Below are 18,713 nucleotides of genomic sequence, written 5' to 3' on the forward strand. Positions count from 1 at the left end.
AAAAAAAAAAAAAAAAAGAGACAGGTCTTTTAGTGCCACCATTTAATAGTAATAAGGACATAAGCTATTACTTAACTTCTCTGTGACTGAGTTTCTACATCTTTAAAGTAGGAATAAAGATAGTTATCTGTCTATTCTAAATGCATTTAGGGTAGAACTTCACAGACTAAAAGGTCAATAGGTATTAAAATTCCACCTGCAGAAAATATTTTATACTTGGTTATTACTTCTGTATGAACTTCCAGAGTGGAATTAAGTTTATATATTTTAATTTTTAATTAACATGCCAATTTACCTCCAATAAACTGTAACAATATGCACTCTCAACAACAGCAAAAAATGTTTCTTCATATCCTCATAAATAACAGCTGTGATTTTTAAAAAATCTCTGCTAATTTAATTGAGGGAAATTACATCACTCTTATTTCCTTTTAATCTCATGAGTACATAGTAGGTGTATATATTTATGGGGTACATTTAATATTTTGATATAGGCATGCAATTATAATCACATCAGAGTAAATGGGGTACCCATCACCTCAAGCAGTTATCATTTCTTTGTGCTACAAACATTCCAATTATACTCTTTTAGTTATTTTTAACTGAACAGTAAATTATTGTTGACTGTAATCACCCCGTTGTGCTATAAAAAACAGATATTATTGATTCTATCTAACTATATTTTTGTACCCATTAACCATGTCGACTTCCCTCCTAGTCTGCAGTACCCTTTCTAGCCTTTGGTAACCATCATTCTACCCTCTATTTCCAGGAATTCAACTGTTTTAATTTTCAGCTCCCAAAAATGAATGAGAATATGTGAAGTTTGTCTTTCTGTGCCTGGCTTATTTCATTTAATATAATGATGTTCTCTAGTTCCATTCATGTTGTTGCAAATGACAAGACCTCATTATTTTTTATGACTGAATAGTATTCCATTCTGTATATATACACCACATTTTCTTTATCCATTCATCTGTTCGTAGACACTTAGTTGCTTCCAAATTGTGGCTATTTTGAATGGTGCTGCAATAAACATGGCAGTGCAGGCATCTCTTCAATAAACTGAGTTCCTTGCTTTGGGGTATATACCTAGCAGTGAAATTGCTGAAACACATACTAGTTCTATTTTTAATTGTCTCGGGAACCTCCAAACTGTTTCCCATAGTGGTTGTAGTAATCTACACTCCCACCAACAGTATATGAAGGTTCCCTTATCTCCACATCCTTGCCAACATTTGTTACTGCTTATCTTTTTGATATAAGCGATTTTAACTGGAGTGAGATGATCTCATTGTTTTGATTTGCATTTCTCTGATCAATGATGTTGAGCATCTTGTCATAAAATCATTTGACATTTCTATGTCTTCTTTGAGAAATGTCTATTGAGATTTTTAGCCCATTTTAAAGTTATCATTTCATTTAAAATGTAGTAATATTTTTAAATTATTATTAATACATTTCTTCCTACAGAGTTGGTTGAGTCCCTTATATATTCTGGTTATTAAAATCCTTGTCAGTTAACCAGAATTATAAGGTTATTATATAATCCCCAGTCTGTGGGTTGTCTCTTCAATTTGTTGATTGTTTTCTCTGCTATGCATAAGTTCTGTAGCTTGATGTGATCTCATTTGCTTTGACTGCCTGTGCTTTTGGGGTATTACTCGAGAAATCTCCCCAGATTAATGTCCTGGAGAGTTTTTCCAATGATTTCTTTCAGTAGTTTCATAGTTTCAGGCCATAGATTTAAGTCTTTAATCCATTTTGAACTGATTTTTGTATATAGCAAGAGACAAAGGTATTCACTCCTCTGCATATGGATATACAGTTTACTCAGTACCACTGAGAAGACTGTCCTTTCCCCATTGCATGTTCTCGGCACCGTTGTCAAAAATGAGTTCACCTGTAGATGTGTGGATTTACTTGAGTTCTCTATTCTGTTCCATTGGTCTATGTATCTGTTTTCATGACAGTATCATGCTGTATTGGTTACCATAGCTCTGTAGTATAATTTGAAGTTTTGTTCTCTTTGCTCAGGATGGCTTTGGCTATTCTGAGTCTCTGTGGTTCCATATAGTTTCTAGGAATTTTTTTTTTCTATTTCTGTGAAGAATGTCACTGGTATTTTGATATGGATTGCATTGAATCTGTAGATTGCTTTGGATAGCATGAACATTTTAACACTATTAATTCTTCCAATCCATGAATATGAGATATCTTTCATTTTGGGGGTCCTTTTTAGTTTCTGCATCAATGTTTTATAGTTGTCATTCAGGGATCTTTCACTTCTTTGGCTGTTTATGCCTAGGTATTTTACTTACAGCTATTGTAAATTGGATTACTTTCTTGATCTCTTTTTCAGATTGTTCACTGTTAGCATATAGAAATGATACAGATTTTTGTATGCTAATTTTTGTCATGCAACTGTACTGAATTTATCAGTTATAATACTTTTTTATGGACTCTTTAGGTTTTTCTAAATACAAGATCATATCATCTGCAAACAACTGACTTCTTCCTTTCCAATTTAAATGCCATTTCTTTCTCTTGTCTGATTGCTTTACCTAGGACCTCCAGTACTGTGTTGAATAACAGTAATGAAAGTGGGCATCCTTGTCTCATTCCAGATTTTAGAGAAAAGGCTTTCAGTTTTTCTCTGTTCCATATGATACTAGCTGTGGATCTCTTGTTTACGGCTTTTTATTGTGTTATGTTCCCTCTATATGCAGTTTTTTTAAGGGTTTTTATCATGAAGGAATAGTGAATTTTATCAAATGCTTTTCAGCAGCAATTGAAATAATCATATGGCTTTTGTCTTCCATCCTGTTGATATGATATATCACATTGATCGGTTTGTGTATGTTCAGCCATTCTTGCATCCCCAGAATAAATCCCACTCATTATGCATCAATTTTAAAAAAGTTTTTTTGAGACAAGGTCTCCCTCTGTCACCCAGGCTGGAGTGCAGTGGCATGAACACAGTTTACTGTAGTGTCGAACTCCTGGGCTCCAGTGATCCTCCCGCCTCAGCCTCCTGAGTAGCTGAGACTACAGGCACACATCACCATGCCCAGCTAATCTTTTTGTTTTAAAATCTCACCGTGTTGCCCAGGCTAGTCTCAAATTCCTGGACTCAAGCAATCCTCCCACCTCAGCCCCACAAAATGCTGGAATTACAGGTGTGAGTCACTGCACCCAGACAAAAAAAAAAAAATCATAAAATGAAAAATCTCAGAGGACACAAAAATACGTTAAAATATATCAAAACTTACACACACAAACACTTAGAAATAGTACATGGTACCATCTGCAGTTAAAAGAAATGTAAACAATGTAAATTTCAATTATTAAAGCATAACTGTATAAAATTAACATTAATCCATACTGTACTACGTAATAATTTCATAGCTACTTCCTGCCACAATTGCATTGAGCTCCGGTATTGTTAGCATCACTTAAAATGCTGTGTGACGCTAGTCATCTCAGAACACGCAGTACATCTCTTTTTATGGGGCAGGGAGGAAGGAGTTTTGCTCTTGTTGCCCAGGCTGGAGTGCAATGCTGCGGTTTTGGCTCACTGCAACCTCTGCCTCCCAGGTTCAAGCGATTCTCCTGCCTCCGCCTCCCAAATAGCTGGGATTACAGGCACCCATCACCATGCGTAGATAATTTTTTTGTATTTTTAGTAGAGACTGGGTTTCACCATGTTGGTCGGGCTGGTCTCAAACTCTTGACCTCAGGTGATCCACCCACCTCAGCCTCCCAAACTGCTGGGATTACAGATGTGAGTCACCACACCTGGACTTCCTTATGATTTTCTTAATAACATGTTCTTTTTTTCTAGCTTACCTTACTGTAAGAGTACAGTATATTATACATATAACAATCAAAATATGTGTGAATCAATTGTTTGTTATCAGTAAAGTTACTGATCAACATAAGCTATTGGTAGTTAAGTTCTGAGGGAGTGAAAAGTTATATGTGGATTTTCGGCTACACAGGGGGTCAGCATCCCTAACCCCCATGTTGTTCAAGGGTCAGATGTAGAAACATACCAAAATGAAAAACTATTTTCAGTACCTGTCAAAAGATCTGAACTGCACGGGTTGTTCCACAGATAGATCACCAAGGGCTCCAAGGCAGGCTGGTGGCAGAAGGGCAGGATCCACTGTGACTCCATCTGCTGGTATGTTAACCAAGCTTCGGAGAATGTCTTTCACACTGACATTTTTTGAAACCGAAACTGACGATGTAGCCTTAGTGTCCAACTCATTTCCTCTATCATTTTTGGTTTCCGAAGACTTATTGACCTCTAAAGAAAGAGTAGATAGCACCTCGCTGATTGCATCTGGGCCTGCACTGACACCAGGAGGTGCTGTGTGAGGAGTTACTTCCACATGGCTTCCTAAACCAGTGGCTGTTTCTTCCCCAATGCCTGAGTCCCTCCTTCGAGCAGATGACGTGCTTTCACATTCTTCCACTGATGCCGTAGTTAAAGTGCTGAATGCTGCTGGTGTGATTTCTGTATCATACCCAGAAACAGAAGAAATAAACAAAAAAAAGTTTAGAACTAATTTTTAAAAGGTATATTCTGTCCTAATAGCTATCTACTGTTTTGAATTATGAAATACATCATGTTCTAAAAGAGCAAAAACTAATTACATATTCTACAGAATGTACTGAGTGGATACACCTATTATCAAGATAGATGGTATAATAAAATAAATAATAAAATAGTTGCAAAAATTATCTAAAGTAATGGGTAGCAATACAAGGTTGAAAGTCATTGGCCTGTAAGAAAAAGTCCACAATCATTTTTTGGGTGTGTGTGTGTGTGTGTGTGTGTGTGTCAGTCCGTTGCCCAGGCTGAAGTGCAGTGGTGTGACCTAGGCTCACTGCACTTCAGGTGTGACCTCCTGGGCTCAGGTGATCCTCCCACCTAAGCCTCTCAAGTAGCTGAGACTACAGGTGTGTGCCGCCACGTCTGGCTAATTTTTCTATTTTTTTGTAGAGACGAGGTTTCACCATGTTGCTCAGGCTGGTCTCAAACTCCTGAACTCAAGCAATCTACCTGCCTCAGGCTCCCAAAGTGCTAGGATTACAGGCATGCACCACCACGCCTGGCCCAAGTCCACAACCTTTAGGATAAAATTAAAAGCTCTACCTCAAACATGGTTACTGCAGCTGGAAAACTTGTTACCCCTTCTACATGCATAAATAATTCAATGATCCTTAAAATCCAGTTCAACAAGGAACACCTCCTTTTCTCTCTGTTTAATTCTCACTCCCTTTAATCAGGGTTTCAACCCATTCTAGCAAAAATAGTCTTATCAAGGCCACCAAAAAATCTGCATCTTGCTAACTCCAATGGTCAGTTTTCAATCCTAATAGGACTTCACATAACAGCAGCAGCTGATTATTCCCTCCAACTAGACAACGCTTCCTTTCCTCAGCTTGCAGGACACCATTCTCTTTTTGTTTTCCTTGTACTACCTCACTGATTGTTCCTTCTTAACATCCTTCACCTCTTTTTCTCCCTGATTTCTTAAGTTGGAGGAACACAACGCTCAGTCCTTGTTCCTCTTTGTTCTCTGTCTGCATTTAGTCCCTTCGTGGTATCATTCATTCTCCAAGTTTTAAATACCACTATATCCCCCCACCAAAAAACTCAAACTATTAAATATAACTGCTACCGTACAACTTCTCTTACATGTCTAAAAAACATCTCAAACTCAACATGCTGAAAACTGAATTTCTTCTCTTTTTATCTTTCCCTGAAAATCTCTTTCACCTTTAATCTACTCCACTGTACCTTGTAATCATTTTTGACTACCTTTTTCATTCACAAAACACACACCTAATGTTTTAAAATTCTGTTTTTTCTACCACTAAAACATATCCAGAATCTGACTGCCTCTCACCATCTCTAGTTACCAACCTAATCCATCCCACCATAACCTCTTCCCTGGATTACTGATTACTGCAATATCCTCCTAACTGTTGTGGAAGAGGGTTGCTTTAATAATCCTACTGCCCCATGTCTCCTGGTACGCATCCCTTGATAAGCCCTTGAATCTGGACTAGGCTTGACTGACAATAACCAACAGGATCTGGCAAAAGCAGCAGTGGGCCAGTACTTGGCCCACATTTTAAGGTCTGGCAGCTCTTGCATTCCCAGAATCTCTGAACATCTCTGTAAGAAGTGTGGCTTATTTCTGACCTACCTTGCTGGAAAGAACATGTAGAGAGACGATATGGAGACAAAGATGCTCTCCAAACTAATGAAGGAAACCAGGAACTCAGTTGAGAACAAGTATCAAGGCTGCAGACACACAACCCCAGCTCAGCTGTTTTAGTCAGTCAGTCTCAGCTCTTGGAGCCATCCTACCTGAGGCACTATATACACTATTAGAAAAGTCATCTTAGATTTTCCAGACCCAGCAAACATCATCTGAAACAGGGATAAACCATGCCCACCGTGCCCTATCCAAATCTAACTCAAGAAATCATGAAAGAAAGATTAAAATGGTTATGGTCTTAGGACATTAAGTGCAGGGTAAGGTGTTAAACAGCAGTACCCAGCCAAAAACACTGATTATCCTTGCCCTCTACACTATATCCTCTACACAGGATACAGTTACTTTTTTTTTTTTTTGGAAAAGGAGTCTCACTCTGTCACCCAGGCTGGAGTTGTTGTGGTGGGATCTCTGCTCACTGCAACCTCTGCCTCCCAAGTTCAAGCGATTCTCCTGCCTCAGCCTCCTAAGTAGCTGGGACTACAGGCACCCACCACCATGCCTGGCTAATTTTTTGTAGTTTTAGTAGAGATAGGGTTTTACCACGTTGGCCAGGATGGTCTCCAACTCCTGATCTCAAGTGATCCAGTTGCCTCAGCTTCCCAAAGTGCTGGGATTACTGGCGTGAACCACCACGCCCAGCCCAGAGGTACTTTTAAAAACATAAATTGTAACTCCTATACTCAAAACCCTCCAATGAGTTCTCATTTCCCTCAGAGAAAAATCCATAACCAATTACTCCTGGTCATTCCTGATATTTTTACCATCTTTATTACTTTCTTTTTTTTTTTTTTTTAGCACTTTCACCACCTTCTAAAATACTATACAATTTACTTATAGCATGTACATATTTTCTATCTCCTCCCATTAGAATATAAGCTTCATAAGGACAGAGATTTTTTGTTTTGTTTTAGTCATGAATATATACCCAAGTATCCAGTAGATATTGAATGAATATCAAGTGAATAATAAATTGCCTCCTTTGGGTGGTAGCTACTTCTATAATTGCAACAGCTACTTAACTAACTATACTTTTATAACTGGCAGCTACTTTTAATACTCCAATTATTGCAGTTACTTGTTAATAAGTCTGTCTCTTGCAAGAGAATATCAGTTAGTGATTCTTCACAGCAAATGAAGTCAATACAATTTTTCAACTCTTTATTTGTATAACATTTTCTGACTTACCTTTAATTAGTTCATTTAAAGAACAAAAAATACCCCAATTGCAATTAATTACATTATATTTAAGCCACAACATTTAGTTAATAATAAAAATATATGTATGCTCTTCCTTAATTTGCACAGAAATGGATTTAAATTCTAGTATCAATATTTTAACCATCAAAGTAAGTAACACTTATTCGAACTTTGGTACAAAGGAATAGAAAATGCAAACTTACCAGAGAGTGATACATTTCCATTTTCACTGCCAGTTTCCGTACATGACTGGCTATGCCTTTCATTTTGGGGTTCCAAAATGTCTCTGTACTTGGAGACCATAAGAACAGAGATGAAGTATACTACTGCCAAGGCTAAAAATTGAGCTTGTTTGCTATCCTCCTGGGAAAAAAAATTAAAGGAGTTGATTATGTAACCATAAAATAACATAATTACATTTTACATCACAATGTTTAAATACAAAACATGTTCACAAATCTTTCAATATACACAGAAAATACATTACTTACATAAATAATAAATTTATTAATAAACTTACTTGAGCAAACATTAGGCAAAGACTCTTAGAAAAATGTCTTTAAATGAGAAGCTTTATACTTGCAAAACATGGAAAGAGAGAAGCTAGCTCATTTTTTTAAATTATTCAATCTAAAGACATATGTCCTAATATACATTATAATGTTAATCAAACAAACAGTAATTATAACTATATGAAAACAGGTCAGATGCGGTGGCTCATACCTGTAATCCCAGTACTTTGGGGGCCAAACCAGATGGATCACTTAAGGTCAGGAGTTTGAGACCAGCCTGGCTAACGTAGTGAAACCCCATCTCTACTAAAAATACAAAAATTAGCCAGGTGTAGTGGCACATGCCTGTAATCCCAGCTACTCAGGAGCCTGAGGTGGGAGAATGGCTTGAACCCAGGAGGCAGAGGTTGCAGTGAGCTGAGATTGCGTCACTGCACTCCAGCCTGGGCGACAGAGTGAGTGAGACTCTATCCTCTATCTCAATAAATAAATAAATAAATAAATAAACAAACAAACAAACAAACAACGATATGAGGATAACTGGTTATTTTTATCTATAATCATAAAAACTAAAATACATAAAATATCACAATAAAAGTGCCAAAAAATAAACATGCAGGAGAAAAAAACTGAAGCTATTAGATACAGAATAGGATGCCAAAGGAATTCCTTCTTTTCTTTTTTGAGACAGGGTCCCACTCCATTGCCCAGGCTGGAGTACAATGGCACAATCATAGCTCACTGTACCCTTGAACTCCCGTGCTCAAGAGATCTTCCTGCCTCAGCCTCCCAAGTAGCTAGGACTGCAGGAATACACCACCACATCCTGCTAATTTTTGTTTTTTAATTTCTTGAAGAGACAGGGTCTTGTTATGTAGCTCAGGCTGGTCTCGAACTCTTGGCCTCGAGCAATCCTCCTGCCTTGGCCTCCCAAAGCACTGAGATTATAGGTGTGAGCTCCCACACCGGACCACAAAGGCATTCTTTTTTTTTTTTTTTTTTTTTTTTTTTGAGACCGAGTCTTGCTCTGTCACCCAGGCTGGTGTGCAGTGGCGCGATCTCGGTTCACTGCAAGCTCCGCCTCCCAGGTTCACACCATTCTCCTGCCTCAGCCTCTCTAAGTAGCTGGGACTACAGGCGCCCGCCACCATGCCCGGCTAATTTTTTTGTATTTTTAGTAGAGACGGGGTTTCACCGTGGTCTCGATCTCCTGACCTCGTGATCCGCCCCCTCGGCCTCCCAAAGTGCTGGGATTACAAGCATGAGCCACCGCACCTGGCCAGGAATTCTTGAGAGTATTTAAAATAGTACAAACAATTATATATCAAGATTTTTTAAAAAAAGGATCTATGAGAAAAAAGACAAACTAGACTGACCTCTTGAAGGGCCTAGGCTCCATTCTAGCTCTACAGGTCACCCATGTATCTGTATATCACTGACCTCTTTATCTAGTCAAATTCCCCATCATCAAGGAGAACCTACACACATCACTATTCTACTAACTTTCCCAAATATGTTTGAACTTGTTAATTTAAAGAAAAAACTCAAATTTATCTATCAAACTCTAAAAACCAAAGGCTCAAGCAGAAGGTAAATTTAAAATAAGAACATGAAGAACACTGTTCCCTATCAGATAAATACAGGTATACCATGGAGATACCACAGGTTTAGTTCCGGACCACTGCAATAAAGTGGCTATCACGATAAAGTGAGTCACACAAATATTTTGGTTTCCAAGTGTATATAAAAGTTATGTTTACACTATACTGTAATCTATTAATTGCACAACAGCATTGTATCTAAAAAAATTGCACATAACTTCATTTAAAAATATTTTATTGCTTAAAAATGCTAACAATTATCTGACCCTTCAGTGAGTCACAATCTTTTTGCTAGTGGAAGGTTGTGTCTCCACATTCATGGATGTTGACTGATAGGTGAGGGTGGTAACTGTAGCAGTCTCTTAAAATAAGACAAGAAACTTTGCCACATTAACCGAATCTTTCTTTCACAAAAGATTTTTCTGTAGCAAGCAATGCTGTTTGATAGCATTTTACTCACAGGATTGGAGTCATTCCTCTGAAACCCTACCAATGTTTTATCAAATACATTTAGGTAATATTCTAAATACTTTGTTATCATTTCAACAATGTTCACAGTATCTTCATCATGAGTGGATTCCATTGTAGGAAACCACTTTCTTGATTATCCATAGGAAGCAACTCTTCATTCCTTGGAGTATTATCATGACATTGTAGCAGTTCAATCACATGTTTAGGCTCTGCTTCTCATTCTGATTCTCTTGCTATTTCCACCACATCAGCAGTGACTTCTTCCATGGAAATCATGAACTCCTAAAAGTCATCCATGAGAATTGGAATCAATTTCTTCCAAACTCCTATGAACATTGATATGTTGATTTCTTCCCATGAATCACATGGGTACTTCATGGTATCTACAATAGTGAATCAATTCCAGAAGATTTTCCATTTACTTTGCCCAGATCCATCAAAGGAATTACTATCTATAGCAGCTACAGCCTAATAAAATGTATGTCTTCAATAATATGACAAAGTATTTCTTAAATAGTAAGTCAAAATGACTCTTAATCCATGAATTGCAGAATGAATATTTCACTAAAAAGCATGAAAATAACATGAATCTCCTTGTATATCTGATCAGAGCTGTTGGGTGACCAGGTTGATTATCAACGAGCAGTAATAATTTGAAAAGACTCTTTTCTTCTGAACAGCAGGTCTCAATAGTGGGCTTAAAATATTCAGTAAGCCATGCCGTAAACAGATGCACTATTATCTAGGCTTTGTCATTCCTTTTATAGAGCACAGGCAGAGTAGATTTATAATAATTCTTAAGGGTCCAAGGATTTTCAGAATGATAAATGTGCATTGGCTTTGACTTAAAGTCACCAGCTGTATTAGTCCCTAACAAGAGAATCAGCCTGTCCTTTGTAACACTGAAGCCAGGCATTGACTTCCTGGTAGCTAGGAACATTGTAGGATGGTATCTTCTTCCAATAAAAGGTGTTTTGGCTTTTGTTGCCATTGTTTTTGGTGTTTTAGACATGAAGTCCTTGCCCATGCCTGTGTCCTGAATGGTACTGCCTAGGTTTTCTTCTAGGGTTTTTATGGTTTTAGGTCTTACATTTAAGTCTTTGATTTATCTTGAATTAATTTTTGTATAAGGTATAAGGAAGGGATCCAGTTTCAGCTTTCTACATATGGCTGTTAGTTTTCCCAGCACCATTTATTAAATAGGGAATCCTTTCCCCATTTCTTTTTTTGTCAGATTTGTCAAAGATCACATAGTTGTAGATGTGCGGTGTTATTTCTGAGGCTTCTGTTCTGTTCCGTTGGTCTATAGCTCTGTTTTGGTACCAGTACCAATGCTGTTTTGGTTACTGTAGCCTTGTAGTATAGTCTGAAGTCAGGAAGCATGATGCCTCCAGCTTTGTTCTTTTGGCTTAGGATTGACTTGGAAATGTGGGCTCTTTTTTGGTTCCACATGAACTTTCAAGTAGTTTTATCCAATTCTGTGAAGAAAGTCATTGGTAGCCTGATGGGGATGGCAATTAATCTATAAATTACCTTGGGCAGTATGGCCATTTTCACGATATTGATTCTTCCAACCCATGAGCATGGAATGTTCTTCCATTTGTTTGTGTCCTCTTTTATTTCACTGAGCAGTGATTTGTAGTTCTCCTTGAAGAGGTCCTTCACATCCCCTGTAAGTTGGATTCCTAGGTATTTTATTCTCTTTGAAGCAATTGTGAATGGGAGTTCACTCATGATTTGGCTATTTGTCTCTTATTGGTGTATAGGAATGTTTGTGATTTTTGCACATTGATTTTGTATCCTGAGACTGTGCTGCAGTTGCTTATCAGCTTAAGCAGACTTTGGGCTGAGACAATGGGGTTTTCTAGATATACAATCATGTCATCTGCAAACAGGGACAATTTGACTTCCTCTTTTCCTAATTGAATACCCTTTTCTTTCTCCTGCCCGACTGCCCTGACCAGAACTTCCAACACAATGTTGAACAGGAGTGGTGAGAGAGGACATCCCTGTCTTGTGCCAGTTTTCAAAGGGAATGCTTCCAGTTTTTGCCCATTCAGTATGATATTGGCTGTGGGTTTGTCATAAATAGCTCTTATTATTTTGAGATATGTCCCATCAATACCTAATTTATTGAGACTTTTTAGCATGAAGGGCTGTTGAATTTCGTCAATGGCCTTTTCTGCATCTATTGAGATAATCATGTGGTTTTTGTCTTTGGTTCTGTTTATATGCTGGATTACATTTATTGATTTGCGTATGTTGAACCAGCCTTGCATCCCAGGGATGAAGCCCACTTGATCATGGTGGATAAGCTTTCTGATGCGCTGCTGGATTCGGTTTGCCAGTATTTTATTGAGGATTTTTGCATCGATGTTCATCAGGGATATTGCTCTAAAATTCTCTTTTTTGGTTGTGTCTCTGCCAGGCTTTGGTATCAGGATGATGCTGGCCTCATAAAATGAGTTAGGGAGGATTCCCTCTTTTTCTATTGATTGGAATAGTTTCAGAAGGAATGGTACCAGCTCCTCCTGGTGCCTCTGGTAGAATTTGGCTGTGAATCCATCAGGTCCTGGACTCTTTTTGGTTGGTAAGCTATTGATTATTGCCACAATTTCAGAGCCTGTTACTGGTCTATTCAGAGATTCAACTTCTTCCTGGTTTAGTCTTGGGAGGGTGTATTTGTCGAGGAATTTATCCATTTCTTCTAGATTTTCTAGTTCATTTGCGTAGAGGTGTTTGTAGTATTCTCTGATGGTAGATTGTATTTCTGTGGGATCGGTGGTGATATCCCCTTTTTCATTTTTTATTGCATCTATTTGATTCTTCTCTCTTTTCTTCTTTATTAGTCTTGCTAGCAGTCTATCAATTTTGTTGATCTTTTCAAAAAACCAGCCCCTGGATTCACTGATTTTTTTGAAGGGCTTTTTGTGTCTCTATCTCCTTCAGTTCTGCTCTGATTTTAGTTATTTCTTGCCTTCTGCTAGCTTTTGAATGTGTTTGCTCTTGCTTCTCTAGTTCTTTTAATTGTGATGTTAGGGTGTCAATTTTAGATCTTTCCTGCTTTCTCTTGTGGGCATTTAGTGCTATAAATTTCCCTCTACATAACTGCTTTAAATGTGTCCCAGAGATTCTGGTATGTTGTGTCTTTGTTCTCATTAGTTTCAAAGAACATCTTTATTTCTGCCTTCATCTCGTTATGTACCCAGCAGTCATTCAGGAGCAGGTTGTTCAGTTGCCATGTAGTTGAGTGGTTTTGAGTGAGTTTCTTAATCCTGAGTTCTAGTTTGATTGCACTGTGGTCTGAGAGACAGTTTGTTATAATTTCTGTTCTTTCACATTTGCTGAGGAGTGCTTTACTTCCAACTATGTGGTCAATTTTGGAATAGGTGTGGTGTGGTGCTGAAAAGAATGATTATTCTGTTGATCTGGGGTGGAGAGTTCTGTAGATGTCTACTAGGTCCACTTATTGCAGAGCTGAGTGCAATTCTTGGATATCCTTGTCAATTTTCTGTCTCGTTGATCTAATGTTGACAGTGGGGTGTTAAAGTCTCCCATTATTATTGTGTGGGAGTCTAAGTCTCTTTGTAGGTCTCTAAGGACTTGCTTTATGAATCTGGGTGCTCCTGTATTGGGTGCATATATATTTAGGATAGTTAGCTCTTCTCGTTGAATTGATCCCTTTACCATTATGTAATGGCCTTCTTTGACTTTTTTGATCTTTGTTGGTTTAAAGTCTGTTTTATCAGAGACTAGGATTGCGACCCCTGCCTTTTTTTGTTTTCCATTTGCTTGGTAGATCTTCCTCCATCCCTATGTGTGTCTCTGCACGTGAGATGGGTCTCCTGAATACAGCACACTGATGGGTCTTGACTCTTTATCCAATTTGCCAGTCTGTGTCTTTTAATTGGACCATTTAGCCCATTTAGCCCATTTACATTTAAGGTTAATATTGTTATGTGTGAATTTGATCCTGTCATTGTGATGTTAGCTGGTTATTTTGCTCATTAGTTCATGCAGTTTCTTCCTAGCATCGATGGTCTTTACAATTTGGCATGTTTTTGCAGTGGCTGGTACCAGTTGTTCTTTTCAATGTTCAGTGCTTCCTTCAGGAGCTCTTGTAGGGCAGGCCTGGTGGTGACAAAATCTCTCAGCATTTGCTTGTCTGTAAAGGATTTTATTTCTCTTTCACTTATGAAGCTTAGTTTGGCTGGATATGAAATTCTGGACTGAAAATTCGTTTCTTTAAGAATGTTGAATATTGGCCCCCACTCTCTTCTGGCTTGTAGAGTTTCTGCCAAGAGATCCGCTCTTAGTCTGATGAGCTTCCCTTTGTGGGTAACTCGACCTTTCTCTCTGGCTGCCCTTAACATTTTTTCCTTCATTTCAACTTTGGTGAATTTCACAATTATGTTTCTTGGAGTTGCTCTTCTCGAGGAGTATCTTTGTGGTGTTCTCTGTATTTCCTGAATTTGAATATTGGCCTGCCTTGCTAGATTGGGGAAGTTCTCCTGGATAATATCCTGCAGAGTGTTTTCCAACTTGGTTCCACTCTCCCCATCACTTTCAGGTACACCAATCAGACGTAGATTTGGTCTTTTCACATAGTCCCATATTTCCTGGAGGCTTTGTTCATTTCTTTTTACTCTTTTGTCTCTGAACTTCTCTTCTCACTTCATTTCATTCATTTGATCTTCAATCACTGATACCCTTTCTTCCAGTTGATCGAATTGGCTACTGAAGCTTGTGCATTCATCACGTAGTACTCGTCCCACGGTTTTCAGCTTCATCAGGTCATTTAAGGACTTCTCTACGCTGCTTATTATAGTTAGCCATTTGTCTAATCTTTTTTCAACATTTTTATAGCTTCTTTGGGATGGGTTCGAACTTCCTCCTTTAGCTCAGAGAAGATTGATCATCTGAAGCTTTCTTCTCTCAACTCGTCAAAGTCATTCTCTGTCCAGCTTTGTTCCATTGCTGGCAAGGAGCTGCGCTCCTTTGGAGGAGAACAGGTGTTCTGATTTTTAGAATTTTCAAATGGGATCTAATTAAACTAAAGAGCTTCTGCACAGCAAAAAAAAAAACTATCATCAGAGTGAACAGGCGACCTACAGAATGGGAGAAAATTTTTGCTATCTACTCATCTGACAAAGGGCTAATATCCAGAATCTACAAAGAACTTAAATAAATTTACAAGAAAAAAACAACCCCAACAAAAAGTGGGCGAAGGAGATGAACAGACACTTCTCAAAAGAAGACATTTATGCAGCCAACAGACACATGAAAAAATGCTCATCATCACTGGCCATCAGAGAAATACAAATCAAGACCACAATGAGATACCATCTCACACCAGTTCAAATGGCAATCATTAAAAAGTCAGGAAACAACAGGTGCTAGAGAGGATGTGGAGAAACAGGAACACTTTTACAGTGTTGGTGGGACTGTAAACTAGTTCAACCATTGTGAAGCCAGTGTGGCGATTCCTCAGGGATCTAGAACTAGAAATACCATTTGACCCAGCCATCCCATTACTGGGTATATACCCAAAGGATTATAAATCATGCTGCTATAAAGACACACACACACACGTATGTTCATTGCAGCACTATTCTCAATAGCAAAGACTTGGAACCAATCCAAATGTCCATCAATGATAGACTGGATTAAGAAAATGTGGCACATACACACCATGGAATACTATGCAGCCATAAAAAAGGATGAGTTCATGTCCTTTGTAGGGATATGGATGAAGCTGGAAACAATCATTCTCAGCAAACTATCACAAGGACAAAAAACCAAACACTGCATCTTCTCACTCATAGGTGGGAATTGAACAATGAGAACACTTGGACATAGGAAGGGGAACATCACACACCAGGGCCTGTCATGGGGCAGGGGTAGGGGAGAGGGACAGCATTAGGAGATATACCTAATGTAAATGACAAGTTAATGGGTGCAGCACACCAACATGGCACATGTATACATATGTAACAAACCTGCACGTTGTGCACATGTACCCTAGAACTTTAAGTATTTAAAAAAAAAAAAGGTGTTTTGTCCACATTGAAAATCTGTTGCTTAGTGTAGCCACCTTCATCAATTTCTTAGCTAGCTCTGCTAAACTTATTGCTTCACCTTGTACTTTTCTGTTATGGAGACAGCTTCTTTTCTTAAACTTTATGAACCAACCTCTGCTAGCTTCACTTTTCTTCTGCAGCTTCCTCACTTCTCTCAGCCTTTACAGAATTGAAGAGCGTTGGAGCCTTATCTGAAATAGGCTTTGGCCTAAGTAAATAGTGTGGCTGGTTGGATCTTTTATACAGACCACTAAAACTTTCTTCAACTCAAAAGTATAAAGCTATTTTACTTCTTATCAGTCATTTGCTCACTGGAGTAATCGTTTACTTTTAATTTCCTTTAAGAACTTTGCATTTGCCTTCACAACTTGGCTAAATGTTTGGCACAAGAAGCCCAGCTTTTGGCCTTTATCAGCTTTTGATATATCATCTTCACTAAGCTTAATCATTTCTAGCTTTTTTTTAAAGTGAGAGACATGCAACTTTTCCTTTCTCTTGAACCCTCAGAGGTCATTGTAGGGCTATTATTGGCCTCATTTCAATATTGTTGTGTTTCAGGGAATAGAGAGACAGGGGAATGCCCCCCCACCAAGGAGATGGGGAGAGACAGGAATGGCCAGTTCGTAGCACAAACATTTATTAAGTTCACTGTCTTAAATGGGTGTGGTTTGTGGTGCCCCAAGACACTTACAGTAGTAATACCAAAGATCACTGATGACAGATCACCGTAACAGATAAATAATAATAATGAAAAGGTTTGAAATATTGTAAGAATTACCAATATATGACATAAAGACATAAAGACATAAAGTACATGCTGTTGGATAAATGGCACGGATAGACTAACTCAACACAGGGTTGCCAAAAACCATCAATTTGTAAAAAATCCAGTAATCAGCAACATGCAATAGCAAAGCACAATAAAATGAGGCATGCCTGTAAATAGAAACCAACGGTAAAAATGAGACTAATTGTTAATGTCAAAAATTTTGGATATAATCAATTTCAGAAAAATAGAAGATAGGCTCAATTTGAACATATCCACTTGATGCAATTCTTTGACATATTTGTGATCCATGATCCGACAAAATCTATGATATTTTGCAGGTTCACGTGTAATGACTTCTTAGTCTATTGGAAAAAGCAAAGGTACATTTGTCTTTTTTATAAACCACCCCTTTTCTCTAGACATGCCCATGTTCTTCTGCCACACAATTCTGCCATCTGTTATAATAACTGCTACTAATGATATTAATATTCAAAATGCAAGCAAATAATTTACTTGTCCTTCTTAGACTGTTATAAATTAGTTATGCCAATCTAAATCCTTATTTAGCCCATTAATATGTTCAATGTTTACTAACTACCACATGAAGTTTACAGTATATGCCTGATTTTTGGCCTCAAATAAAAAATATCCCATAAATCTTTTACATTTAAATCCTAACTCCTGAAATAGATTTGCTTTCCATTGTAGCTGTCATTTATTGAATACTTACCATAGACCAGGCACTGTGCTATGTATTTCATACATATTTTTATTAGCAAACTTGAACAAGATAAGGCTTAGAGAAGCAACTTACTTAAGGATAGATAGTATGTAAAAAAGCAAATCTGAACTCAGATTAGGGTGATTAAAAACCTTAGCTCTTAACCTCAAGGTAGAAATTTCTTTATGTCCTCGATCTTAGGTCATTTCCTTTTTTTTCTTTTTATTTTTTTAATTTTTTTATTTTATTTTTTGAGATGGAGTCTCGCTCTGTCGTCCAGGCTGGAGTGCAGTGGTGTGATCTTGGCTCACTGCAAGCTCTGCCTCCCAAGTTCACACCATTCTCCCCCCTCAGCCTCCCACGTAGCTGGGACTACAGGCACCCACAACCACGCCCGGCTAATTTTGCTTTTGTATTTTTAGTAGAGATTGGGTTTCACCATGTTGGCCAGGATGGTCTCGATCTCCTGGCCTTGTGATCCACCTGCCTCAGCCTCCCAAAGTGCTGGGATTACAGGTGTGAGCCACCGCACCCGCCCGGTGATTTCCTTTTTCATCATAGGTTCCTTTTGTTCCCTAAAGAGGCTAAACTCTAGCATGTAAAATATAGTGTTTTCTTTTTTCTAAAACTCCTATAAGGTGATTATATAACTTTTATAATTACAAAATACTTAAAATTATTTATGACTTTCAGTGATCATATAGTAAAAGAGATATTCTAATTCTGTTTGCAGAATATTTGTAATATAATAACTGGTTAGAAGGTTCTACAAGAGCCAGATCATCCAGAGGCACTGTGAAGAGTTCGGATTCCATTTAACCACTAAAAGATGCTATTAGAGAATTCTGAAAGAAAAAGAGTAACATCATCTATTCTAGTTTGTTTGTTTGTTTATGAGACAGGGTCTCGCTGTGTCACATAGGCTGGAGTGTAGTGACACAATCATAGCTCGCGGTAACCTTGACCTCCTAGGCTCAAGCGATCCTCCCCACCTCAGCCTCCCAAGTAGCTAGGAGTAGAGGCGTGTGCTACCACATGTGGCTAATTCTATTCTAGATTTTTA

At 38.0% G+C, this 18,713-nt stretch overlaps 1 protein-coding gene across 4 annotated transcripts in view; it reads right to left on the reverse strand.

The window, feature by feature from the left end:
* Positions 1-18,713, reverse strand: part of LRBA (LPS responsive beige-like anchor protein) — a 793,918-nt gene that overhangs the window by 601,218 nt on the left and 173,987 nt on the right. For all 4 annotated transcript variants that reach the window (XM_032148169.2, XM_032148179.2, XM_032148174.2 and 1 more), the window contains 2 exons: positions 7,700-7,859; positions 4,081-4,522 (listed from right to left, as the gene is read on the reverse strand). In XM_032148169.2, the coding sequence (XP_032004060.1) occupies positions 4,081-4,522; positions 7,700-7,859 (602 nt within the window). The remainder of the gene's footprint in view (positions 1-4,080; positions 4,523-7,699; positions 7,860-18,713) is intronic.

Source organism: Hylobates moloch, unplaced genomic scaffold (assembly GCF_009828535.3).
Source record: "Hylobates moloch isolate HMO894 unplaced genomic scaffold, HMol_V3 SCAFFOLD_3, whole genome shotgun sequence".
Taxonomy (NCBI): Eukaryota; Metazoa; Chordata; class Mammalia; order Primates; family Hylobatidae; genus Hylobates; species Hylobates moloch.